Source organism: Oncorhynchus keta, chromosome 5, assembly GCF_023373465.1.
Source record: "Oncorhynchus keta strain PuntledgeMale-10-30-2019 chromosome 5, Oket_V2, whole genome shotgun sequence".
NCBI classification, from domain to species: domain Eukaryota; kingdom Metazoa; phylum Chordata; class Actinopteri; order Salmoniformes; family Salmonidae; genus Oncorhynchus; species Oncorhynchus keta.
This window is the reverse complement of record NC_068425.1, coordinates 2,449,894-2,476,719: the sequence shown is the minus strand read 5'-3', so window position 1 is coordinate 2,476,719 and position 26,826 is coordinate 2,449,894. Positions and strand designations below refer to the sequence as shown.

The 26,826-nt window shown below is 43.7% G+C and overlaps 1 protein-coding gene across 3 annotated transcripts in view; it reads left to right on the top strand.

The window, feature by feature from the left end:
- Positions 1–22,932, top strand: part of LOC118384267 (transmembrane protease serine 9-like) — a 49,832-nt gene extending 26,900 nt beyond the window's left edge. Inside the window, exons 1-10 of one of the 3 annotated variants that reach the window (XM_035770653.2) lie at positions 15,388–15,515; positions 17,649–17,669; positions 17,831–17,993; positions 18,284–18,555; positions 18,996–19,132; positions 19,374–19,653; positions 19,781–19,958; positions 20,806–21,062; positions 21,474–21,571; positions 21,669–22,932. In XM_035770653.2, coding sequence (XP_035626546.2) covers positions 15,455–15,515; positions 17,649–17,669; positions 17,831–17,993; positions 18,284–18,555; positions 18,996–19,132; positions 19,374–19,653; positions 19,781–19,958; positions 20,806–21,062; positions 21,474–21,571; positions 21,669–22,013 — 1,812 coding nt within the window. In that variant the 5' untranslated portion in view covers positions 15,388–15,454 and the 3' untranslated portion in view covers positions 22,014–22,932. Of the gene's footprint in view, positions 1–15,387; positions 15,516–17,648; positions 17,670–17,830; positions 17,994–18,283; positions 18,556–18,995; positions 19,133–19,373; positions 19,654–19,780; positions 19,959–20,805; positions 21,063–21,473; positions 21,572–21,668 lie in introns of those variants that run through there. The other 2 variants (XM_052518431.1, XM_052518432.1) reach the window with 2 other exon arrangements.
- The last annotated feature ends 3,894 nt before the right edge of the window (positions 22,933–26,826 follow it).

The window sequence follows — 26,826 nt, the reverse complement described above, 5'->3', positions numbered from 1 at the left end:
TAGGACGCAATCCAAGCGTGGGCCGCGCCGGAGATGCCCAACTCGGAGAGGGTGGAGAGGAGGATCTGATGGTTCACAGTATCGAAGGCAGCCGATAGGTCTAGAAGGATGAGAGCAGAGGAGAGAGAGTTAGCTTTAGCGGTGCGGAGCGCCTCCGTGATACAGAGAAGAGCAGTCTCAGTTGAATGACTAGTCTTGAAACCTGACTGATTTGGATCAAGAAGGTCATTCAGAGAGAGATAGCGGGAGAGCTGGCCAAGGACGGCACGTTCAAGAGTTTTGGAGAGAAAAGAAAGAAGGGATACTGGTCTGTAGTTGTTGACATCGGAGGGATCGAGTGTAGGTTTTTTCAGAAGGGGTGCAACTCTCGCTCTCTTGAAGACGGAAGGGACGTAGCCAGCGGTCAGGGATGAGTTGATGAGCGAGGTGAGGTAAGGGAGAAGGTCTCCGGAAATGGTCTGGAGAAGAGAGGAGGGGATAGGGTCAAGCGGGCAGGTTGTTGGGCGGCCGGCCGTCACAAGACGCGAGATTTCATCTGGAGAGAGAGGGGAGAAAGAGGTCAGAGCACAGGGTAGGGCAGTGTGAGCAGAACCAGCGGTGCCGTTTGACTTAGCAAACGAGGATCGGATGTCGTCGACCTTCTTTTCAAAATGGTTGACGAAGTCATCTGCAGAGAGGGAGGGGGGGGGATTCAGGAGGGAGGAGAAGGTGGCAAAGAGCTTCCTAGGGTTAGAGGCAGATGCTTGGAATTTAGAGTGGTAGAAAATGGCTTTAGCAGCAGAGACAGAGGAGGAAAATGTAGAGAGGAGGGAGTGAAAGGATGCCAGGTCCGCAGGGAGGCGAGTTTTCCTCCATTTCCGCTCGGCTGCCCGGAGCCCTGTTCTGTGAGCTCGCAATGAGTCGTCGAGCCACGGGGCGGGAGGGGAGGACCGAGCCGGCCTGGAGGATAGGGGACATAGAGAGTCAAAGGATGCAGAAAGGGTGGAGAGGAGGGTTGAGGAGGCAGAATCAGGAGATAGGTTGGAGAAGGTTTGAGCAGAGGGAAGAGATGATAGGATGGAAGAGGAGAGAGTAGCGGGGGAGAGAGAGCGAAGGTTGGGACGGCGCGATACCATCCGAGTAGGGGCAGTGTGGGAGGTGTTAGATGAGAGCGAGAGGGAAAAGGATACAAGGTAGTGGTCGGAGACTTGGAGGGGAGTTGCAATGAGGTTAGTGGAAGAACAGCATCTAGTAAAGATGAGGTCGAGCGTATTGCCTGCCTTGTGAGTAGGGGGGAAGGTGAGAGGGTGAGGTCAAAAGAGGAGAGGAGTGGAAAGAAGGAGGCAGAGAGGAATGAGTCAAAGGTAGACGTGGGGAGGTTAAAGTCGCCCAGCACTGTGAGAGGTGAGCCGTCCTCAGGAAAGGAGCTTATCAAGGTATCAAGCTCATTGATGAACTCTCCGAGGAACCTGGAGGGCGATAAATGATAAGGATGTTAAGCTTGAAAGGGCTGGTAACTGTGACAGCATGGAATTCAAAGGAGGCGATAGACAGATGGGTAAGGGGAGAAAGAGAGAATGACCACTTGGGAGAGATGAGGATCCCGGTGCCACCACCCCGCTGACCAGAAGCTCTCGGGGTGTGCGAGAACACGTGGGCGGACGAAGAGAGAGCAGTAGGAGTAGCAGTGTTGTCTGTGGTGATCCATGTTTCCGTCAGTGCCAAGAAGTCGAGGGACTGGAGGGAGGCATAGGCTGAGATGAACTCTGCCTTGTTGGCCGCAGATCGGCAGTTCCAGAGGCTACCGGAGACCTGGAACTCCACGTGGGTCGTGCGCGCTGGGACCACCAGACTAGGGTGGCCGCGGCCACGCGGTGTGGAGCGTTTGTATGGTCTGTGCAGAGAGGAGAGAACAGGGATAGACAGACACGTAGTTGACAGGCTACAGAAGAGGCTACGCTAATGCAAAGGAGATTGGAATGACAAGTGGACTACACGTCTCGAATGTTCAGAAAGTTAAGCTTACGTAGCAAGAATCTTATTGACTAAAATTATTAAAGTGATACAGTACTGCTGAAGTAGGCTAGCTGGCAGTGGCTGCGTTGTTGACACTACACTAATCAAGTCGTTCCGTTGAGTGTAATAGTTTCTGCAGTGCTGCTATTCGGGGGCTAGCTGGCTAGCTAGCAGTGTTGTTTACGTTACGTTGCGTTAAAAGAACGACAATAGCTGGCTAGCTAACCTAGAAAATCGCTCTAGACTACACAATTATCTTTGATACAAAGACGGCTATGTAGCTAGCTATGTAGCTAGCTACGATCAAACAAATCAAACCGTTGTACTGTAATGAAATGAAATGAAAATGTGATACTACCTGTGAATGCGACCGTAGACGACAGTAGACGTTGGCTAGCTGTTAGCTGTTAGCTGTTGGCTAGCTAGCAGAGTCTCCTACGTTAAGGATGACAAATAGCTGGCTAGCTAACCTCGGTAAATTAAGATAATCACTCTAAGACTACACACTCTAAACTACACAATTATCTTGGATACGAAGACAGCAAAGACAGCTATGTAGCTAGCTAACACTACACTAATCAAGTCGTTCAGTTGAGTGTAATAGTTACTACAGTGCTGCTAATCGGTGGGCGTTTGCTAGGTGGCTAGCTGGCTAGCTGCTGGGCAAATAGCAGTGAAGACTACGTTAGGACGACGAAATACGATAATTATGCAATTATCTTTGATACAAAGACGGCTATGTAGCTAGCTAAGAAGAAATTGCTAAGATTAGACAAATCAAACTGTTGTACTATAATGAAATGTAATGAAAAAGTTTGTCATCCAGAAGGCGAGGTCAGTACAGATGCATCAAAGCAGGGACTGAAAGAAGCTGTTTATCTCAAGGCCATCAGACTGTTAAATAGCCACCACTAACATTGAGTGGCTGCTGCCAACATACTGACTCAACTACAGCCACTTTAATAATGGAAAAATTGATGTAAAAAATACATCACTAGCCACTTTAAACAATGCCACTTAATATAATGTTTACATACCCTACATTACTCATCTCATATGTATATACTGTACTCGTTACCATCTACTGCATCTTGCCTATGCCGTTCTGTACCATCACTCATTCGTATATCTTTATGTACATATTCTTCATCCCTTTACACTTGTGTGTGTATAAGGTAGTTGTTGTTAAATTGTTAGGTTAGATTACTTGTTGGTTATTACTGCATTATCGGCACTAGAAGCACAAGCATCTGCTAACCATGTGTATGTGACAAATAAAATTTGATTTGACTTACTGGTGGGACAGACGCAGTTTCATCCTTTCCTACACTGAAATTACCGTTGCTTAACAATTGCGTCCGAAGCTGGGCTTGCAGCACAGCTATCCTCGCCGTAATTCGATCGTTCTCCTGTATATTTTAAGTATGGCGACTGCAATTAGAAGGCATCATGTTAATGTTACTACTTAGCTTCGGCTGTTGGAGGTCCTGATTGCACCATTTCCAGATAAAACGTCCGGTGTGAAAAAGTTGAATGAAAAAAAGTTGAGTGAGGGAAAGCTAAAAATATAAACGGTAATTAAAAAGTAAAAACCGCAAAGTTGTCAGGTAGCAGAGTAAGGTTGACAACAAATTGCACCGCAGCACGTAAACAAGTCTGCATGTTGTGACCGGAAATGTGTTGCTGACAATGTCTCATGTGACTCTTATTAAACGTTGTACTGTTCTTAACCCTGCTACTCTTTTGCTAACTTACTATGACTCACTTTAGAGAGTGCAAAACTGCCATCACATCTGTCAGCTCAGGCTGCAGAATTGTTTGCACTGACATGGGCGCACTGACTATTCTAGCTAAGGATATAACTGTTACCATTTATACTGATAGCAGATACGCGTTTGGGTTGGTGCACAATTTTGGATCATTGTGGCAGCATCGTGGGCTCCTTACTTCACCTGGTAAGATGATTTCACATTCTAAACTGATTGCGAAACCTGTTGGAAGCCATTCTCTTGTTGTAACCTGTTGGAAGCCGACATACATTTCTGCCTGCAAGTGTCAAGGTCACACGAATGCATCTGATCCGATCTCTAAAGGGAATGCTATGGCTGTTATGGCTGCAAAAGCAGCTGCCACGTCAATTGTTTCGCCCCCTTCCAAATGGTTTCACTTCCTGTTTCTGCTGCAAACACATAAACAAACCCATACAAATACCAGACTAGCACTCAAGTACATGCCACTCCATTGTTTGCATCTCACACGCCACATTTCAGAATACCCTACAATTGGACACCATAGTGCACGTGTCAAACTCTTTCCACAGAGGGCCGTGTGTCTGCGGGTTTTCACTCCTCACTTGTACTTGATAGTGAAGAATTTCTCTCAACCAGGTCTTCCTTTTTGTTTCCTGTGCTCCCTCTCTTGATTGATGTAATTGTCATTAACTCCTTATTGTGTCGTTTGTATTGCTTGCTGCTTTGTAATGCAGGATCCGACTTGCAGAAGAGACCTTGGTCTCAATGGGATTTCTCCTGCTTAAATAAAGGTTAAATAAAGAAATAAAAACAATGTAATTGTAAACTAGCACAGTATAGCCACAAAACATGGTTAAAAATAGAATGTTGATATTATAGGTCAGTCCTTGTAGCCAGAGCGTTGTCTGTGAATTTGAGTGATTACATTTCTCCAGCACCATCTTTGATTTTTACCAAAACAGTGGTGGGGTGGCCCTTGGTTATTTTTTAAACTGCACCCCTCTTTACACTTGTTGTTGCAGTCCTTTGAGTTGTTTTGGAATTTTAATGTTTTGTTTTCAAATGAAAGTGTTTATAAAAGCAAACGTTTCGTTTTGGATTTGAGTGGAGGTTCAGGCATCGTACAATATCTCAGCGCAATGATGAAGGAACTGTTTCAAACTTTGGGTTGTAAAAGTTGATGCATCAGATCTTACACCACTCAAACATGTCTGTGGTAATACTGACCATCCCATCATATCACCTGGGCTGGAGCTAAAACACTACAGGGAGAAGAAGCTACTACTCACGTTGATGATTAATTTATCAACCTTGGTTAGGTCCCAAATGGCACCTTTATAGTGCACAACCACCATAAGCCTCTGGTCAAAAGTAGTGAACTATAAAGGGAATAGGGAATTTGGTACAGACCCCTTCTGTGTATGTGGAGTATTTTTCAGTACACAAAGACATTCTAAGAAGCCTGAGCGTTAGAAACTGGATGGGAACAGAGAAGTGGCTGGAGCACATTCCGTCCTTATTGGTGACAAACAGGTACCATTGTGAAACTTTGGAAACACACATGTTCTTTTATTTTTGACGATGTTGCTGCAATAGCTTACGCCAGAGCCTTCTATTAGGAATAAAAGGGCTCTCTGGCCTACACAGGTGTGTCCACACTTCACAGTTGATCTTTGAATACCTCACTTGTTTGTTAACCACAATTGAGGAAATGGAGCAAGTTTCCCACCAACCTCAAAGCTTGCTAGCAGAAATGAGCAAACTTATAAATAAAATGATGCAACTATTTGAGGGGCTGAATCATGATTATGAGTGCAATATCATAGTCATTGTAATCATCTGTGACCTGAATGACACTGAATGACACACAAATCACTAAAACGGTCTCATCCATCTCTCCATTGTTACAGCCTGGATATACTACGATCAAGCATGACAATGGGATGTGTAGTGGAATGAGAATTATACGTGTGTTTTGGAAACAAGAGAAACTGTCATATATCAAAACCATGTTGGACAAGTTGTTGTGGACAAAACAAAACAAAGTTTTACATGTTGGACAGGTTGTGAATCATTTCTGAGTAAATGTTTGTTAACACACATTCCCATCGATTGCTTCAATTGTCTGTGGCCCAACTCAGTCCCTGATTTCCTTCAAATGCTAGGATGAGTTTGCACTTTCAGGCCATAATGAGCTGTACTATTTTTATCCTGTGTGTTTGTTTCAGTGTCCCCTGGCGTGTGCATAAGGAGGATTATTAGAGGCATGGGTAGTTAAACTGGTAGGGCCAGTTCACCAAGGCTATGAAAGATTAGCATTATTTCCATTGTCACGGCATATTTTACCTTTATTTAACTAGGCAAGTCAGTTAAGAACAAATTCTTATTTTCAATGACAGCCTAGGAACAGTGGATTAACTGCCTGTTCTGGGGCAGAAACGACAGATTTGTACCTTGTCAGCTCGGGGGTTTGAACTTGCAACCTTCCGGTTACTAGTCCAACGCTCTAACCACTAGGTTACCCTGCCTTGATTCATTTAACCAAGTAGTTTTGAGTGTTGATGAGAACATTACTCTGGAAGTTGGCCATTATGACTTGATGGAGCCACAGGAAGGACAATAGACAAATATACTAGCATAGGAACATGAAGGAGTTTGACTCCAGCATACAGGCCACAGGACCGCAGGGTTAAAATATGAATTACGGTTAATAAATCATGTTTGGTGAAAGGCCCCCATATACTTTGTGTACCTTGGTCAGAGATTGTGTAACTTTCTGAACATTCGAGACGTGTAGTCCACTTGTCATTCCAATCTCCTTGCATTAGCGTAGCCTCTTCTGTAGCCTGTCAACTATGTGTCTGTCTATCCCTGTTCTCTCCTCTCTGCACAGACCATACAAACGCTCCACACCGCGTGGCCGCGGCCACCCTAATCTGGTGGTCCCAGCGCGCACGACCCACGTGGAGTTCCAGGTCTCCGGTAGCCTCTGGAACTGCCGATCTGCGGCCAACAAGGCAGAGTTCATCTCAGCCTATGCCTCCCTCCAGTCCCTCGACTTCTTGGCACTGACGGAAACATGGATCACCACAGATAACACTGCTACTCCTACTGCTCTCTCTTCGTCCGCCCACGTGTTCTCGCACACCCCGAGAGCTTCTGGTCAGCGGGGTGGTGGCACCGGGATCCTCATCTCTCCCAAGTGGTCATTCTCTCTTTCTCCCCTTACCCATCTGTCTATCGCCTCCTTTGAATTCCATGCTGTCACAGTTACCAGCCCTTTCAAGCTTAACATCCTTATCATTTATCGCCCTCCAGGTTCCCTCGGAGAGTTCATCAATGAGCTTGATGCCTTGATAAGCTCCTTTCCTGAGGACGGCTCACCTCTCACAGTTCTGGGCGACTTTAACCTCCCCACGTCTACCTTTGACTCATTCCTCTCTGCCTCCTTCTTTCCACTCCTCTCCTCTTTTGACCTCACCCTCTCACCTTCCCCTCCTACTCACAAGGCAGGCAATACGCTCGACCTCATCTTTACTAGATGCTGTTCTTCCACTAACCTCATTGCAACTCCCCTCCAAGTCTCCGACCACTACCTTGTATCCTTTTCCCTCTCGCTCTCATCCAACACCTCCCACACTGCCCCTACTCGGATGGTATCGCGCCGTCCCAACCTTCGCTCTCTCTCCCCCGCTACTCTCTCCTCTTCCATCCTATCATCTCTTCCCTCTGCTCAAACCTTCTCCAACCTATCTCCTGATTCTGCCTCCTCAACCCTCCTCTCCTCCCTTTCTGCATCCTTTGACTCTCTATGTCCCCTATCCTCCAGGCCGGCTCGGTCCTCCCCTCCCGCTCCGTGGCTCGACGACTCATTGCGAGCTCACAGAACAGGGCTCCAGGCAGCCGAGCGGAAATGGAGGAAAACTCGCCTCCCTGCGGACCTGGCATCCTTTCACTCCCTCCTCTCTACATTTTCCTCCTCTGTCTCTGCTGCTAAAGTCACTTTCTACCACTCTAAATTCCAAGCATCTGCCTCTAACCCTAGGAAGCTCTTTGCCACCTTCTCCTCCCTCCTGAATCCTCCCCCCCCCCCCTCCTCCCTCTCTGCAGATGACTTCGTCAACCATTTTGAAAAGAAGGTCGACGACATCCGATCCTCGTTTGCTAAGTCAAACGACACCGCTGGTTCTGCTCACACTGCCCTACCATGTGCTCTGACCTCTTTCTCCCCTCTCTCTCCAGATGAAATCTCGCGTCTTGTGACGGCCGGCCGCCCAACAACCTGCCAGCTTGACCCTATCCCCTCCTCTCTTCTCCAGACCATTTCCGGAGACCTTCTCCCTTACCTCACCTCGCTCATCAACTCATCCCTGACCGCTGGCTACGTCCCTTCCGTCTTCAAGAGAGCGAGAGTTGCACCCCTTCTGAAAAAACCTACACTCGATCCCTCCGATGTCAACAACTACAGACCAGTATCCCTTCTTTCTTTTCTCTCCAAAACTCTTGAACGTGCCGTCCTTGGCCAGCTCTCCCGCTATCTCTCTCAGAATGACCTTCTTGATCCAAATCAGTCAGGTTTCAAGACTAGTCATTCAACTGAGACTGCTCTTCTCTGTATCACGGAGGCGCTCCGCACTGCTAAAGCTAACTCTCTCCTCTGCTCTCATCCTTCTAGACCTATCGGCTGCCTTCGATACTGTGAACCATCAGATCCTCCTCTCCACCCTCTCCGAGTTGGGCATCTCCGGCGCGGCCCACGCTTGGATTGCGTCCTACCTGACAGGTCGCTCCTACCAGGTGGCGTGGCGAGAATCTGTCTCCTCACCACGCGCTCTCACCACTGGTGTCCCCCAGGGCTCTGTTCTAGGCCCTCTCCTATTCTCCCTATACACCAAGTCACTTGGCTCTGTCATAACCTCACATGGTCTCTCCTATCATTGCTATGCAGACGACACACAATGAATCTTCTCCTTTCCCCCTTCTGATGACCAGGTGGCGAATCGCATCTCTGCATGTCTGGCAGACATATCAGTGTGGATGACGGATCACCACCTCAAGCTGAACCTCGGCAAGACGGAGCTGCTCTTCCTCCCGGGAAGGACTGCCCGTTCCATGATCTCGCCATCACGGTTGACAACTCCATTGTGTCCTCCTCCCAGAGCGCTAAGAACCTTGGCGTGATCCTGGACAACACCCTGTCGTTCTCAACTAACATCAAGGCGGTGGCCCGTTCCTGTAGGTTCATGCTCTACAACATCCATAGAGTACGACCCTGCCTCACACAGGAAGCGGCGAAGGTCCTAATCCAGGCACTTGTCATCTCCCGTCTGGATTACTGCAACTCGCTGTTGGCTGGGCTCCCTGCCTGTGCCATTAAACCCCTACAACTCATCCAGAACGCCGCAGCCCGTCTGGTGTTCAACCTTTCCAAGTTCTCTCACGTCACCCCGCTCCTCCGCTCTCTCCACTGGCTTCCAGTTGAAGCTCGCATCCGCTGTTCCACTGGATGTCATAAGGTGAATGCACCAATTTGTAAGTCGCTCTGGATAAGAGCGTCTGCTAAATGACTTAAATGTAAATGTTAAATGTTGGTTGTTGGTGGTGGTGGAACTGCCTACTATCATTTAAAATTTCTTCATGGTGATTCTTCAAATGATATTGCTAGTGACTTTATTTGCGTTTTTATATTACACTGAACAAAAATATAAAAGCAAGATGTAAAGTGTTGGTCCCATGTTTCATGAGCTGAATTAAAATATCCCAGAAATTTGCCATTGGCACAAAAAGCTTATTTCTATCAAATGCTGTGCACAAATTTGTTTAAATCTGTGTTAGTGAACATTTCTCCTATACCAAGATAATCCATCCACCAGACATGATCTTTACACAGGTGCACCTTGTGCATGGGGACAATAAAAGGCCATTTAAAAATGTGCAGTTTTGTCACACAACACAATGCTACAGATGTCTCAAGTTTTTGAGGGAGCGTGCAATTGGCATGCTGACTGCAGGAATGTCCACGAGAGCTGTTGCCAGAAAATGGCATGTTAATTTATCTACCGTAAGCCGCCTCCAACGTCATTTGAGAGAATTTGGCAGTACATGCAATCGGCCTCACAACCGCAAACCACGTGTAACCATGACAGCCCAGGACCTGTGAAAATGTCCCAGTTCTTCCATGGCCTGTATACTCATCAGACATGTCACCCATTGAGCATGTTTGGGATGCTCTGGATCGACGTGTACGACAGCGTGTTCCAGTTCCCGCCAAATCCAGCAACTTCACATAGCTGTTGAAGAGGAGTGGGACAACATTCCACAGGCCACAATCAACAGCCTGATCAACTCAATGCAAAGGAGATGTAATGTGATGCATGAGGCAAATAATGGTCACACCAGATACTGACAGGTTTTCTGATCCACCCCCCTACTCCTTTAAAAAGATATCTATGACCAGTCATGTGACATCCATAGATTAGGGCCTAATGAATGTATTTCATTTGACTGATTTCCTTATATGAATTGTAAACTCAGTAAAATCTTTGAAATTGTTGAATGCTGCATTTATATTTTTGTAGCAGAGGAAATTAGGGGTTTGGCTGTAAATACTGGTGTGACAGAGGAATAGGGAAAAAATAAAGACACTTCTTCGATAAGATCTCTGACTAAAACATTAATAGTAAATGTGCAGAGGTAAAAAATTCAAATCAAATCCAATTTTATTTGTCACATACACATGGTTAGCAGATGTTAATGCGAGTGTAGCGAAATGCTTGTGCTTCTAGTTCCGACAATGCAGTAATAACCAACAAGTAATCTAGCTAACAATTCCAAAACTACTACCTTATAGACACAAGTGTAAGGGGATAAAGAATATTTACATAAAGATATATGAATGAGTGATGGTACAGAGCGGCATAGGCAAGATACAGTAGATGGTATCGAGTGCAGTTTAAACATATGAGATGAGTATGTAAACAAAGTGGCATAGTTAAAGTGGCTAGTGATACATGTATTACATGTGGTCCTTCTGTGGCTCAGTTGGTAGAGCATGGCGCTTGTAACGCCAGGGTAGTGGGTTTGATTCCCGGGACCACCCATACGTAGAATGTATGCACACATGACTGTAAGTCGCTTTGGATAAAAGCGTCAGCTAAATGGCATATATATATAAAGATGCAGTAGATGATAGAGTACAGTATATACGTATACATATGAGATGAATATTGTAGGGTATGTAATCATTATATTAGGTAGCATTGTTTAAAGTGGCTAGTGATATATTTTACATAATTTCCCATCAATTCCCATTATTAAAGTGGCTGGAGTTGTGTGTGTGTGTGGGAGTTATCTTAATTTTTTCTACAATGTACATTTTTGGGTCTAACTGCAACACGAAAGGAAAGCATGGTAGTGTGCATTTTTAACACTTTACTTCAGGAAAGGAATAGTGGACTTCTGTTCATCTCATTCACTTCATTGATTTGTTAAGGGATTTAAAGGGGATGGGTGATACAGCAACACATTCAGGTTGACTTTTTTTTTTGTGACACAAGGATTGAGGCCCCATCTCAATTCAGTTCACTCACCATAATAAATCACTATTTCTAAATAAGTGAATTAGCCTATTATTTCCAATGAGAATATTCTCTACGTCAATTGAATATCCAATTAATTCCCTGAATAAAACGGCCCCAATGCTGGTATTGTGCAGTACATGTCAAATGCGTAGAAGGGTGGCTGTCTCAAAGTCAAATAATATTAAGACACACCTAGTGCTCAGAGCAAACAGTAAGTACCGATACGGGTATGTTTCCATTTGTCAAGTACTTTGCGAGGGAAACAAAGAGGGTCAAAGACAAAACAATATGTGTATGTGGCTCAGTCTCAGTGGCTCAGGCCAGGAATGCTGCAGGGCCAGGTGCTTTTTCCTCCTTCAGGTTTCCATCCCATCACAACCTTTAGGTAATGTCTTCTGTCAATACAGTGCCTTGCACAGTTGTCACATTTTGCTGCCTTAAAATGAAAACCTAAAAGGGATGACGTTAGATTTATTTTGTATTAATATCACATTTTAAAAAACGAAGGTGATTGCTTATGTCTTCACACCCCACATCTGAGTAAATGACAGACATTTCAAATGTAAATGTTTTACATGCAGATGTCATTTACATTTACATTTTACATTTAAGTCATTTAGCAGACGCTCTTATCCAGAGCGACTTACAAATATTATTTGTCATATTACTGTAATGAAATAATATAATTTAAAAAAAAAATGTATACATTGTTATTTGTCTCTTTGAAATCAAATTGTATTTGTCACATGTGCCAAATACAGCAGGTTATAGTGAAATGCTTACAAACCCTTAACCAACAATTTGAAGAACAATTCCTAAAAAATAAGAAATGAAAGTAACAAATCATTAAAGAGTAGCAGTAAAACAACAATAGCGAGACTATATACAGTGGGTACCGGTACAGTTAATGTGCAGGGCCACCGGTTAGTTGAGGTAATATGTACATGTAGGTAGAGTTATTAAAGTGACTATGCAGAGATAATAACAGAGAGTAGCAGCAGCGTAAAAGGGGGGGCAATGCAAATAGTAGCCATGAGTAGCCATTTGATTAGATGTTCAGGAGTCTTATGGCTTGGGAGTTGAAGGGTTGAAGGGCTTAAAAAGGGATGGGTGAGACCGCCACATATTCAGGTTGGCTGGATTTGTGACACAAGGATGAGGCCCAATCTCAATTCAGTTCACTCACCATAATAAATCACTATTTCGCAATCAGTGAATTGCATATTATTTCCAATGAGAATATTGTCAATTCGTCAATTGAGTTTACAATTAATTCCCGGAATATAAAACATTCCCAATGCTGGCATTGTGACATGTACAGTACACTTTATATGTGTAGAATGATGGCTGTCAATTCAATTCAATTCAATTCAAGGGCTTTATTGGCATGGGAAACATGTGTTAACATTGCCAAAGCAAGTGAGGTAGACAACATACAAAGTGAATATATAAGGTGAAAAACAACAAAAATGAACAGTAAACATTACACATACAGAAGTTTCAAAACAGTAAAGACATTACAAATGTCATATATATATATATATATATATATATATATATATATATATATATACAATGTACAAATAGTTAAAGGACACAAGATAAAATAAATAAGCATAAATATGGGTTGTATTTACAATGGTGTTTGTTCTTCACTGGTTGCCCTTTTCTCGTGGCAACAGGTCACAAATCTTGCTGCTGTGATGGCACACTGTGGAATTTCACCCACAAGCTGTCTCAAACTCAAATAATACCAACACACGCCTAGTGCTCGGAACAAAAGCTAGTAACTACTTGTACGGGAAATCTTTAAATACACTTATTAGCAAGTCATTTGAGAAGGAATCAAAGAGGGTCAAAGAAAAACAATGTGTGTATGTGGTTCAGTCAAATTACAGACAGGAATGCTGCAGGACCAGGTGCTTTTTTCTCCTTCAGGTTTCATCCGATCACAATCTTTAGGTAAAGTCTTCTGTCAATAGAGTGCTTTGCACAGTTGTCACATTTTGCTGCTTTAAAATAAAATCTAAAAAGGGATGACATTAGCTTTTTCCCCCCCCCAACAGATCTACACAACCTGCTCCACATTTTTAAAGGGAAAGAAAAAAAACAAGATAATTGCATATTTCTTCACATCCCAGAGTTGTATGGTTGTATGGTAGAAATTACTGCTGTAAATGAGTTTTTACTAATATTCTGCCAACTCTTAGGGCAACATACCTTTGGTCATGTAGTGTATGTGGACACCTGCTCGTCGAACATCTAATTCCAAAATCATGGGCATTAATATGGAGTTGGTCCTCCTTTGCTGCTATAACATACTCCACTTTTCTGGGAAGGCTTTCCACTAGATGTTGGAACATTGCTCCGGGGACTTGCTTCGATTCAGCCACATGAGCATTAGTGGGGTCAGGCACTGATGTTGGGCGATTAGGCATGGTTCGCAGTCGGCGTTCCAATTCATCCCAAGGGAGTTTTGATGGGGTTGAGGTCAGGGCTCTGTGCAGGCCAGTTGTTCTTCCACACCAATCTTGACAAACCATTTCTATATGGACCTCACTTTGTGTATGGGGGCATTGTCATGCTAAAACAGGAAAGGCCCTTCATTAAACAAAGTTGGAAGCACAGAATCATCTAGAATGTCATTGCATGCTGAGCGTTAAGATTTCTCTTCACTGGAACTAATGGGCACAGCCCGAACCATGAAAAATGGCCCCAGACCATTATTCCTCCTCCACCAAACTTTACAGTTGGCACTATGCATTGGGGCAGGTAGCGTTCTCCTGGCATCTGCCAAACCCAGATGGTGAAGCGTGACTCCTCACTCCAGAGAACACGTTTCCACTGCTCCAGAGTCCATTGGCGGCGAGCTTTACACCACTACAACTGACGCTTGGCATTGCGCATGGTGATCTTAGGCTTGTGTGCGGCTGCTCGGTTATTGAAACCCTTTTCATGAAGCTCCCAACGAACAGTTCTTGTGCTGATGTTGCTTCCAGAGGCAATTTGGAACTCGGTAGTGAGTTTTGCAACCGAGGACAGGCGATTTATACGCACTGTGTGCTTCAGCACCTGGAGGTCCCGTTCTGTGAGATTCTGTGGCCTACCACTTTGTGGCTCGGCCAACGTGACTCTTATTTTTTTTATTTTTTTTATTTCACCTTTATTTAACCAGGTACCAACGTGGCTCTTAGACTTTCTACTTCACAATAACAGCACTTATAGTTGCCCCGGGCACTTCTAGCAGGGCAGAAAACATACTTATTGGAAAGGTGGCCTCCTTATGACAGTGCCACGTTGAAAGTCACTGAGCTCTTTGGGAAGGCCATTGTGTGTTTTTATCAGAAACCATTGGTTATGTGTACTTTGTGTATAAAATATTACGGATCTCAGATTTTCAATTCATACATTTTAGATTTATGATTTTTGTTGTCGTTGCAAAACCTAGTGATCTTAAGATGAATTCACTCACTGTAAGTCAGTCTGGATAAGGGCATCTGATTAAATTACATTTTCAGATGTAAATGTTTTACATACATACAGACCTCATATTTTATTGAATCATTTTGGAAAACAATTTTTGGGAATGGTTATTCGTCTCTCTGAAATGAAACCACCAAGTGATAGATTTAAAACAAATACACGTTGTGTCATTGAACAGGTTACTGTACTGCATTCTTCTCGTCACACACACTAAACACACACACAGCCCTTTGAACATAACGGTGCAACTTATACACAGGGTAAATGACAAATTAGATACATATCTACACCAATCTATAGATAGATAGACGGGAGAAATGATCACAGATTACAGCAATGGAAAACCAATGGCCTTGCCCTTGTGACAACCAAGACTCAGGGGTTCTAAAGTGTTTGATTTGGAAAGAGGGAGGAGAGAAGGAGGAGAGAAGGAGGAGAGAGGGAGGAGAGAGGGAGGAGAGAGGGAGGAGAGAGGGAGGAGAGAGGGAGGAGAGAGGGAGGAGAGATAACAGGTGTTTCTTGGGTGTGGGTTTGTCTCAGGTTTCAGTGTGAGAGAGGAAGATAGATAAAGGGGAGGAGTGAAGGCAGGGTGGAGTATAAAAGTATGAACACTCAACAGGACAGGCTGTAGTGGCGGGTATTGAAATGATGGAAGTCTACAAAGCACTCTGTTTGGTGACTCTACTAGTTACCCTCTTTTCAAAAGGTAGGAGACGAGATTCCCGTTATTCCACTGCTTTCCTTCTATTGACTGGTGAATGGAGTCAAGGAGTTGGTCAGGTTATAGAGTTTTCTTGGTGGTCGGCCTTATTGACTATTTATAGAATACAGCCAATAACGACAGTCAAAGCCAACAGGATGTCATGTGCCGTGTGACACAGGAAAGAGACCTGTTAGACTGTTTTGGGCCTTGAGAGAGGTCCTGTGCCTAATTTTAAGGCACAACGTTCACATTTGTCAAATATTTGTCTAAGATGTGAATGTATGTTGTGTGAGTGAGGTATAACGTGTGTCCTTAAAGACATTTATCAGTCTAAAGTGGCGCCTCATAACTTGATTACACTGCAAAAGGGTCCGTGTGTTTTAGGTTTTTGTGGACCAGTTGAACTTGTACATCTAATTTCAACGCCGTAAGGAAAGTGAAGGGGGTTCGAGCCCAAGTTGTCACAGCCGGCCGTGACCGGGAGCTCCCAAGGGCGGTGCACGATTGGCCCAGCGTCATCCAGGCCAGGGGAGGGTATAGGCCAGCTGGGCCTTTTCTTTGACCGTGTTTGCCTCTGACACATTGGTTCCCAAAATTGTCTATATTGAAAAAAACAAAATGCTTTTTGGTATTAATTTAAGGTTAGTGTGAGGCTTTAAGTTAGCAGTATGATTAAGGTTAGGTTTGAAATTGTAGAAATAGGCAGGGTTTATGACTTTGGCGGTGTAATCTAGCGGCTGACTTCTGGGTTAGCGAGCAGTGTGGATATGAAGCATCCCGACGAGAAAATTGGGGGACAACATAATACAAACTAGGCAGCCAGACAAATCCTCTTCAGGACTATTTTGCATGAGAATTTGCATTTGTGAACAGCCTGATAGAAAAATCGAAAGCGCTGTCAAGAAGAGACTTCTCTATTCTAAAGACTTATTTGTAAATTGACACATGCACCACATCTGCAGTCTGTATGACTCTGGTTTGTTCTTAGATCTAATACAGCTGTAAAGCCAGTATCAATGCGCCTGTAAAATGATTGACATTAGGTGCCCCTGTTTGTGCCACTGGACCTGATGTGAAAAAGCACCTTAGTTAGGCCTATCAGTCTTTCGTGTGTGTGTGTGTGTGTGTGTGCCTTCTGAAGTGTTTGGAGAGTTGCGCAATACCATTGAACGGCTTTTTAACACTAGTTCAATTAGCATGTAAAGGAAATGTTGTGCCTTCCACTGACAATGACCTATTCCATCTTAATGGAAACTATGCTTTTTAGACAAGTCTTAGAATGCATTATAAAACATGACCAAGTATTGTTACATGTGAAATCCCCATACAGTCCTACAGCAATGATGACTGTTGTGACCACATTGCTTCCTTTGAATGATTGTGCATTTTTTCTTGGTGTTTTTTTCCTGATGAGTGTTAACGGATGTGAAACGGCTAGCTTAGTTAGCGGTGCGCGCTAAATAGCGTTTCAATCGGTTACGTCACTTGCTCTGAGACCTTGAAGTAGTAGTTCCCCTTGCTCTGCAAGGGCCGCGGCTTTTGTGGAGCGATGGGTAACGATGCTTCGAGGGTGACTGTTGTTGATGTGTGCAGAAGGTCCCTGGTTCGCGCCCGGGTATGGGCGAGGGGGCGGTTTAAAATTATACTGTTACATGAGCCGGTTTTACTTTTGCTCTCCTCTAAAGATGCAGTATATATATTTCCTCATCCTCGTTATCTTATTCATAAGGCTTTGGTCCACAAACTATATTTATCTAGTATTAGTATAACAATATCTTAGTAATTATGAGAGTAATCTATTCTCCTAGGTTGTTTTAATAGGTAATGTGCTAATTAGTATTAAACACATTCTGGACAGTAGTATAAGTGGACAGTAGTATTAGGTAACATACACAGTGATGAAAGACGTTTTGACAGAAGGCGTTTGTCTTAACAATCCTCAGACTCATAACAAGAAAACAGCTGAGAGAGTTTGTTCACAGGAAAAGTCTGTATGGACACTAAATACACAGAGTACAGACAGACCCAATCAAGACTGTATGTTGCTACTATAAAACCAATGGGGTGAAAAGTTATGAATTACATGTTTGCCAAAACCAAACTGTTTAACTTTTTTCTGCTTCTCCTGTTTTTCAGTGTCTCACTCTCAGTTGGATGGTAAGTCCCCTCCTTTTTCAATCAAATGTCAGTTATTTTTCTAATTGAATGACTTAACCATGCACCTATTCACTGACTAACAAGTGAGCTTTAATCTCTTCACTTCCTGTGTGTCCTGTGTGTGCTCTATTTTGTAATCCCTCATCCTGTGTCTTTGTTAGTGTGTGGAATCTCTCCTCTCAACACTAGGATCGTGGGGGGTCAGGACGCTCCTCCAGGGAGTTGGCCATGGCAGGCCAGTCTGCAGAGATCTGGCAGCCATTTTTGTGGGGGATCCCTTATTAACAAAGAGTGGGTGCTGACTGCTGCTCACTGCTTTCCCCGGTGAGCACCCATAAAAAACTGTGCTTAATTCAATCAAATCTGTATTGTAGTATTTCTACAAACTGTCATAATAATGACAATAATACATTTAGATTTTCATGTGATCACATAAAACCACTATGTTTTTTGGGACAGTAAACAGACTTTCCTCCCCATGTTTTCAAAATGAGATGTGGGAAGTAATGGGAAGCAGTTCGTAAATCATGATAATATTCAAATATTGCTGAGGTGGGAGCTACCGGCTTTGCTACTGGTTCTACAATTCTAACTTGAAACTCTCCTTTTCTCAGCACCAGTATAACAAATTTGGTGGTCTACCTGGGTCGTCAGAACCAGCAGGGAACCAACCCTAATGAAGTGAGCCATACGGTCACTCAGATCATCTGCCACCCCAACTACAGCAGTAGTACCAGTGACAACGACATCTGTCTGCTGAAGCTCTCCTCCTCTGTGACTTTTACCAACTACATCCGGCCAGTCTGCCTAGCTGCACCAGGCAGCTCCTTCTATGCTGGCACTACTAGCTGGGTCACAGGCTGGGGCACTCTCAGCAGTGGAGGATGTGAGTACACAGATATAGCTTGTTTTAAGTACGACTGATGATGGCTCAGAATTCTGAGAGGTCTTGTGTATGTTGAGGAAGTAATTTTTCTCATGGGTTGAAAGTCAATCCTCATTGTCCCTGGCCTCACCACAGACTAGAGCTGGGCGTTATGGACAAAAATGTATACCGCAATAAATTACGTGAATTGATGCGATGACGATAAATGGAACGATAAGTATAACATTCATGTGCACCACTGTTTGTTTCAATGAGCCTTTAAACAACTACTAGTTTGATTGTTGCAGCTATCAATTGTCCCATTAACAATCACCCATATTAGCAAACTTATTTCAATTCAAACTTCACATTGTCTAGTATAAGCTACTTATCGTAGTGAAGAATATCAGCAATGCCTGTGATAAGTGGTTGGTGTCTACATTTTCAGTTTATCGTCCCAGCTCTACCACAGGTCCTACAGGAGGTGGATGTGCCAGTAGTGGGAAACAGTCAGTGTAACTGTAATTATGGAGCTGGCTCCATCACTGACAACATGATCTGTGCTGGTCTATCAGCAGGAGGAAAGGATTCCTGTCAGGTAAAATCTCTTGGGTATCCTTTTCCTTTTAGTTTATAAGTGTCAGTCAATAACACATTGGGCCGATTCTCTGAAAACAGGTTATACCTAATCCTAGACTAAAAATAATTTTCAATAGAGATTCCCCATTGAAAATGATTATTTGTCTGAGACTAGGCTTCATTGAGGAAACTGACCCACCATATTTCATAATCCTGTGAAAATTCAATCCCAGTGACACTGTAAATCTGTCTATGAATAGGGGGACTCAGGAGGTCCGCTTGTGAGCAAACAGGGTATTCGCTGGATCCAGTCTGGCGTTGTGAGTTTTGGCATCGGCTGTGCTCTGGCAAATTACCCTGGTGTGTACGCCAGAGTTTCCCAGTACCAGACCTGGATCAACAGCCAGATTACCAGTGACCAACCAGGCTTCATCACCTTCTCATCCAGTGGGACTGACTCTGACCTCAGTGTCACCTGCACTGCTCTGCCATCAGTCAGACTCACCACCACCCCCCTCCCTACTACTACCACACCCGCACGTGTGTACCTATAGTCTAACTTGTGCATATGGCTAAACATTGATCTCTACCTCTGTAATAAATCTGACTACTGGATTACTCCCTTTTATTTGTCTCTCAAACTTGGTATCTGTCTCTCGCCCTGCAGCTGTGGTGTGTGGCAGCGCTAGCGCCTCTTTGAACTCCCGTATTGGTGGGGGAAGCTCGTTGGCGACAGCAGGCATGTGGCCCTGGATAGCCAGCCTACAGAAGAACGGAGCACACGTGTGCGGGGGCACGTTAGTGGCGGTGGACTCTGTCATGAGCGACGCTAGCTGCTTCTCCAGGTAAGTTAACTCGACCTGTATTTCAAAGGGGAGAGCAAGTAGCTACAGTAAGTTCCGGATTAAAATGTCAGTCCTGACATGATTCTAAGGAAATCTAGTCACGTAAACTACATTTAGATTTTTGACGGTGCCATTACATGAACATTTAGTGACGCTTTCCTTTTCAACCCGTACAGTCCTTGTGGGACATGGGAGCAACACTTTACATGCTGGGTTTATATTTTTGTTCAGTATACATAACCCATACATGTCACATTCATAAGCAGTACATATGAATTTAGTTAATACTCATGTTAACAACTACAAGTAAGAAAATATCAACTTGCTACAATCATTAATTGCATTCAAAATGATGACAACATTCATACTAAAGAGTTAGATGCACTAACGAAATCGCGCCACCATTTATCGAACTTTAGTTTGCGATAAAACAAGCAGTCATTGTGTAGAGAATCACCTTCTAAACCACTGAAATATATTTTTCCATAACCAAAAATATTGTATATTCAGCTGTTTGAAGCTGGTTTAAAAAAGTAAAAGATGCAAAAACCTCAGAACGGGAAGCATAGAAATAGCATATATACAACAGATCTACCGCTTCTTAGACTTGCTTTCGACGGGAATGACAGATCTATAACTCACATTTCTATGCGATTTTAGGGGTCGCCCAAAAAGTTAGATATTGTATGACGGGTGTCTACCTAGGGAATAACACATTCTTCATAACGCAATACATAACCCCTACATATCACATTTATAGGCTGTACATAAGCATTTCATAAGATGGCAATCAGAATGTAGGATTTAGTGTCCCTCGCTAAACACACAACTTATTCTACCTCTCCAGCCAGCCCAACGCCTCTCAATGGACCGTGATCCTGGGTCGTCTGAAGCAAAACGGCTCCAACCCTAACGAGGTAACCCTGAACGTCATCAACATCACCATGAGCAACTTGACGGGCAACAACGTGGCCATCCTCCGACTGGCCAGCCAACCCAAGTTATCTAACTACATCCAGCCTATCTGTGTGGACCAGGGAACCAGCACCTTCAGCACAGGGACCACGTGCTGGGTGGCTGGCTGGGGCACTGGCCAGGGTGGGGGTGAGTGGATGGACAACTGTCTTTGTGTGTTTGTTAGAAATGTGCCTGTTCATTAACAAGCTCTATAGATCTGAAAGAATTGGAAAAGCAATGGAATTGCTGTAGGTCCTTTGATACGATAGGTGGGATTTAACATATTGCTTACACCCTATCCAGGCCTCTCAGATGTACACAAATGCCTAGGGTAGGGGCTGGCTAGGGATTGTTTCCGGAAAGATACGACCTTAGGTGTGTGTGTGTGTGTGTGTGTGTGTGTGTGTGTGTGTGTGTGTGTGTGTGTGTGTGTGTGTGTGTGTGTGTGTGTGTGTGTGTGTGTGTGTGTGTGTGTGTGTGTGTGTGTGTGTGTGTGTGTGTGTGTGTGTGTGTGTGTGTGTGTGTATGATAAGTATTAAACTCTCTTTATGTCCTCAGCTGAGCAAGTCCTGCAGGAATTCCAGACCTCTGTGGTGGAATGCGTGAATGTTTCATCTTCGGACAACATTTGCACCGGTCCTGTGACACTACTGCAGGTATCTATAAATCTGTCTTACTATTTTGCACGTAACAGTATGACCATAACAGTATGACCATATTAACCCATGTTTTTCTCTGCTTCTCTCCCCATAGGGTGATGTGGGTGGTCCTCTGATGTGTAAGCAGGGCAGCTCATGGTTTCAGACTGCTGTGTTGACTGTTGGCGGCAGCGGCAACGCAACCAGCACTAATGGCACTAGCAAAGCACGATTGAGCCGGAGTCTTCGCGCCTCCCCCAACCAAGTCTTCACCAAAACCTCCCACTTTAAGGACTTTCTGACTTCCATATTGGGAAACTTGATATCACCCACCACAACCACTGCTTCCACGACCCCCTCAGCTGTTGGCAGCAGTGGAGCTTCCCCGGCCCACTCCTCCTTCTCGCTCTTCCTTGTCCTCTTCTCCCTCTCCTCTGTCCTCCTGTTGGGCTGGGATTGACGCTAAGCAACTCCATGGCAACCATTGACAAGCCCTTTTTGTAACTTCCAACCAATCAAAAGTCTATTTTTCTAGCAATTAATCAATTTCTGTCAGTGACTGGCAGTGTGTCAAAGCCAGGATTGCAACATTGAATTCGGGGAGCCTTCATCTCCATTCCTTGAATGATGAATGTTTCCCCTTAGTAAAGAAAAACAATTTCAAATCCAATCAGTGATATATTTTTACTGTCACTTTTTTTGTAGCAGCAACATTTTCTGGACAATATTTGTTGATTCAAACAGCACTGTTATTTGAGTTTTCAATATGCACGATTTTCTGTTCAAAGCTGTCTGGGCATGTGTAACACATATTAATAGCCAGATGAATATGATTGTATTAGCACTTGACTTTCTCCAAAGATTATAGTCTATTCTACAGTATCTGTAAGCCACAATGGCAAGTAGCCAACATGCACTGAACTATTAGATAGTCATACTGCACTTTACTGGACATGTGCCATGGATTATTATACAATGTTATGATGGTTTTAACAAAACTGTGAACTAAATAGCTCTAATACTTAGTTCTAAATTAATTGAAGACTTGAATCCAAAATGCTGCATGTCGAAGGTATATTTTGTGTTTCATCATGTTTCTAACTAAGCTTTGCATATAATTGTGTGTTTTAACAATTTACCTACCCTCTACCCTATGGAAGCAGGGTAATACTTTATTTTGTGTACAGAAATTTAAATGATAAATTACACATTTTATGTTCATGTTCTGAAAGTATTTAGCTAGGATTTTTCTTTACTTGAAGAACATGCTCTATACAGGAAGTAGTCCTAAATGTCAGTGATGGATTAATACAATTCCATTAAAAAAAATATGTCTGTGAAACAGTCAAATGAGTAAATAAATGTATGGTTGCTTTGTGTGCCTTTGTCTAGTCAACTGTTTGTATAAAAAAATATAATCAAAATTGATAATGTATCATATTTTCCTATAATACTATTCTCATAATATTATTTCTTGTAGGGTTGCAAAATTCCACAAACTTTACCAAAATACCTACCCTGGCTGATGTAACTCAGCCAGACTACAAAATGGTTTTCCGATATGTTTACAAATTAATAAAAAGTGATGACCTGGCCTTCACAATCACCTCAACCCAATTGAGATGGTTTGGGATGAGTTGGACCCCAGAGTAAAGGAAAAGCAGCTAACAAGTGCTCAGCTTATGTGGGAACTCCTTCAATACTGTTGGAAAGACATTCTAGGTGATTACCTCATGAGGCTGGTTGAGAGAATGCAAAGCTGTCATCAAGACAAAGGGTTGCTACTTTTAAGAATCTAAAATATATTTTGATTTGTTTAACACTTTTTTGGTTACTACATGATTCCATGTGTTATTTCATAGTTTTTATGTCTATTATTCTACAATGTAGAAAATAGTACAAATAAAGAAAAACCCTGGAATGAGTAGGTGTGTCCAAACATTTGACTGGTACTGTAGGTATTCTTCTTGTCCAGATGGGATAGTGCAGTGCGCTGGCGATGGCATCGTCTGTGGATCTATTGGGGCGGTAAGCAAATTGAAGTGGGTCTAGGGTGTCATGTATGGTGGAAATGACAAGATTATGTTATAAAACTTGTATTGCATCAAATGGTTGTTTTATGCAACACAATGGAGGGTTCTTATAACTCTATTGCGTCTGTGTGAACTGAAAGTGGGCCTCTGGAAGATTTAACACTGACAGAAGATTTACGGTGTCTTTGTGGTGATAAAACCCCAAAAGATTTAGTTTAAGAATACAGGTAACTCTGACTTATGTGTTAAGTTTGTCTCCCCTCATTTGATAGTAAATAAATGAACCACCACACATGTAAGGTAGAGTGGCATGATCCTTAACTAGCCTCTCAAAGCACTTCTTGATGACAGAAGTGAGTGCTATGGGGCGATAGTAATTTAGTTAAGTTACCTTTGCTTTCTTGAGTGCAGAAACAATGGTGTACTTCTTGAAGCAATTGGGGACAGCAGACTTGGATAGGGAGAGATTGAATACTGTATTGTCCTGCTAATAGCCCATCCCAGAAACCTTGTTTGCACAATTCAGTAGAATTCACAGGCTGCAACGCTTGTGAAAAACAGGGTTAATAATAATAATAATACTTTTCCCCCCCTTCCACATGTTAAAGGTTCCAAATGATAACATGTTTTTATTAATCAGTATATTTGAGTTTAACCACATCATTTGGTGTATTATTTGTTCTGCCTTTTCTGGTGGATTAAACTGAAATTGCAACCAATCACAGCCGGTTGTGATACAGCCAATCTAACTAAGAAATACATTTGACGATACAATTCTCCCTACCCTCCTTCTTGGCAAGTCTATTGTCCTGATAATAGCCCATAATGGCACTGTACAACGTGACCGGTCGGGAGTAGGCTACAGTACAACAGTAAGAGCAAAATAATCCTAACATTTCCACACCCTAATTGTAGTCTAACCAATACCCAAATGGAGATTCAGTGAAAATATAATCTTGTTGATTTATCAAGACCAGCCCCCATGCTTGTCTCAGAGCAGCACTGTCTTGACCTCTGAATGCTGTCGCTTCCATTAATTTTGAAAGAGTATTTTCCAGTAAGCAAACATGTGTTTACCTTCATTAGCCTTCATTACTCTAATATGTCTGTCATTCAGTGATATTTATTCCCATAGTCATTTGTTATGGATCCGTAATGAATTAAACATCCGCGTTTTGAAAGAGTATTTTTTATCATTATTTTATTAACAAAAGCATAAAGATGCTGATGAAGAAATATAGTACTGTACAGTATATGCTTTATCCTCCATTTTGTGGTTGCATGAGGTCGCCCACACACACTTTAAACATTTGGATAATAAAGCATTTAAAGCATTTTGAAGATAGAAGCCACCTGCATTTGTTTATTAGGCTACTGTGCAGTCTGACAAGTAAACATAGCCTACAGTACATACTGTAGTAAACATGGTAAAGTGCCTAATTCCTTACAGAAGGGAGAGCAGGCCATGTCCAGACTTTCTCTGTGACTTCAAGTACTCATTAACTCTGTCTTTAATGCTTTTTCTGGTTGCATCAGTCATTGACAGAAACTTCTGAGACAGTTTTAATGATGAACAGCCAGAGGTTCACTGGTAAGCTACATTTGTCCACTCGTGGTATCTCTCTTCGCTTACGCATCCTTGGAATAGCAGAACAGCATAACGGTCCGGACGGCCCTTTCTGTGCCTGGTGAGCAGTTGGTCAAGTCTGTTGTCAGAAGAGAAATGAAAATGTCAGGGTGAACAGACAACCTGACGAACCCGCCAGGTATGTTGACTCTGCCTGTCAGAGGTGGAGTTCCAGAGCTCACAGGTGTACCTGGCATGGATTGTGACTCCATCTTGTTCCTCGCCCTCTTCAACGCGTCATTCACCGCCTGACTCTCTGCCAATGACGAGTGACTCTCTGCCAATGACGAGTGACTCTCTGCCAATGACAAGTGACTCTCTGCCAATGACGAGTGACTCTCTGCCAATGACGAGTGACTCTCTGCCAATGACGAGTGACTCTCTGCCATTGACACCTGACTCTCTGCCAATGACGAGTGACTCTCTGCCAATACCGCCTGGCTCTGGACCAATGCATCAGCTGTCGCCTGTATCTCTGCCCTCAGATAATGTTTCTCTTTCTGCTGGTCTGCCTTCAAGGACTCGATCTCGGTCTTCAAAGTTTGAATCTGATCCATGTGCACCTTCATCAGATGAGCAGAACAGTACCGCCCTGAGCCCCCATCGATTACAGTGGCAGAGTGATCAATGATCAGTGGCGGATTTAGATATAGGCGACATGGGCAGTCGCCCAGGGAGACATCTTGCCAGGGGTGGCACGGGGCCCCCGCACAAAATAATTTGGAATGGTGACATTTGCGCGATCGGTTTTCTATCGCTTATTTGCAGGACATGTCAATGATATCATGTCACCGTGTGGGACTGTGGGTCAATTAATCTTGTCGGGGTGGGCGCCCTGATTATAGTTTGTGAGCTAGGCAGGCTACTGCCTGGGAAGGTCTCCCACTCAGAAGTACGAGATGGGGAGAGGGTAGGTTGACCTCAGGTCTCTCCACTGGAAGCCCGAGGTAGGGGGAGCAGGGGAATCTATCAAATAGTGCACCTCTAACTTTGTACATACATAGCCTCAACCTCTTGTGAACCTAACATAACAATTTTCTCTCCTTCTTTCGCATCAGAGCACAAAATCTCATACGTTTTCTCGAGATCATCAAATTCTTTCTTGGGGGTAGACAGTTGAACACCCACATTTCCCCCCTTCACCTGTGGGCGTGTCAGTTTAATGGTTGCTGCTGTGGTGGTGAGTATCTCTGCTGTTGTGGTGGGCGTCTCTCACCACCGGGATTGGCATAGCGTTCCCCCGGTTTTGGACAATTTGACTTCCAATGATCTGGGGAAAAGCACCGGAGGCACAGGTTCTCGTGTCTACAGTGAATCACAGTGGAGTGATCTGTTGAGCCACAAACCCTGCATTCCCTACGCCTGGAGGGCTGGGTGGCGAAAGACGGTGCCTTGGCCTGTGTCTGTGAAACCATCACGTGTGGTATGCTCTTCTCTAAGGTAATGGTGAATGAGTCTCTCGATACTTGCACTCTGCCCATCTTGTTTGGCGCTTGATGTGAGAGAAGTGTCACTGCACGCACCAGCATTGACCCCGCCTTCACATGGAGTTATCTGGGGATGTACTGTCACTTGCTTTGAGGATACAGCGGTAGATTGACACATGGTGGCCT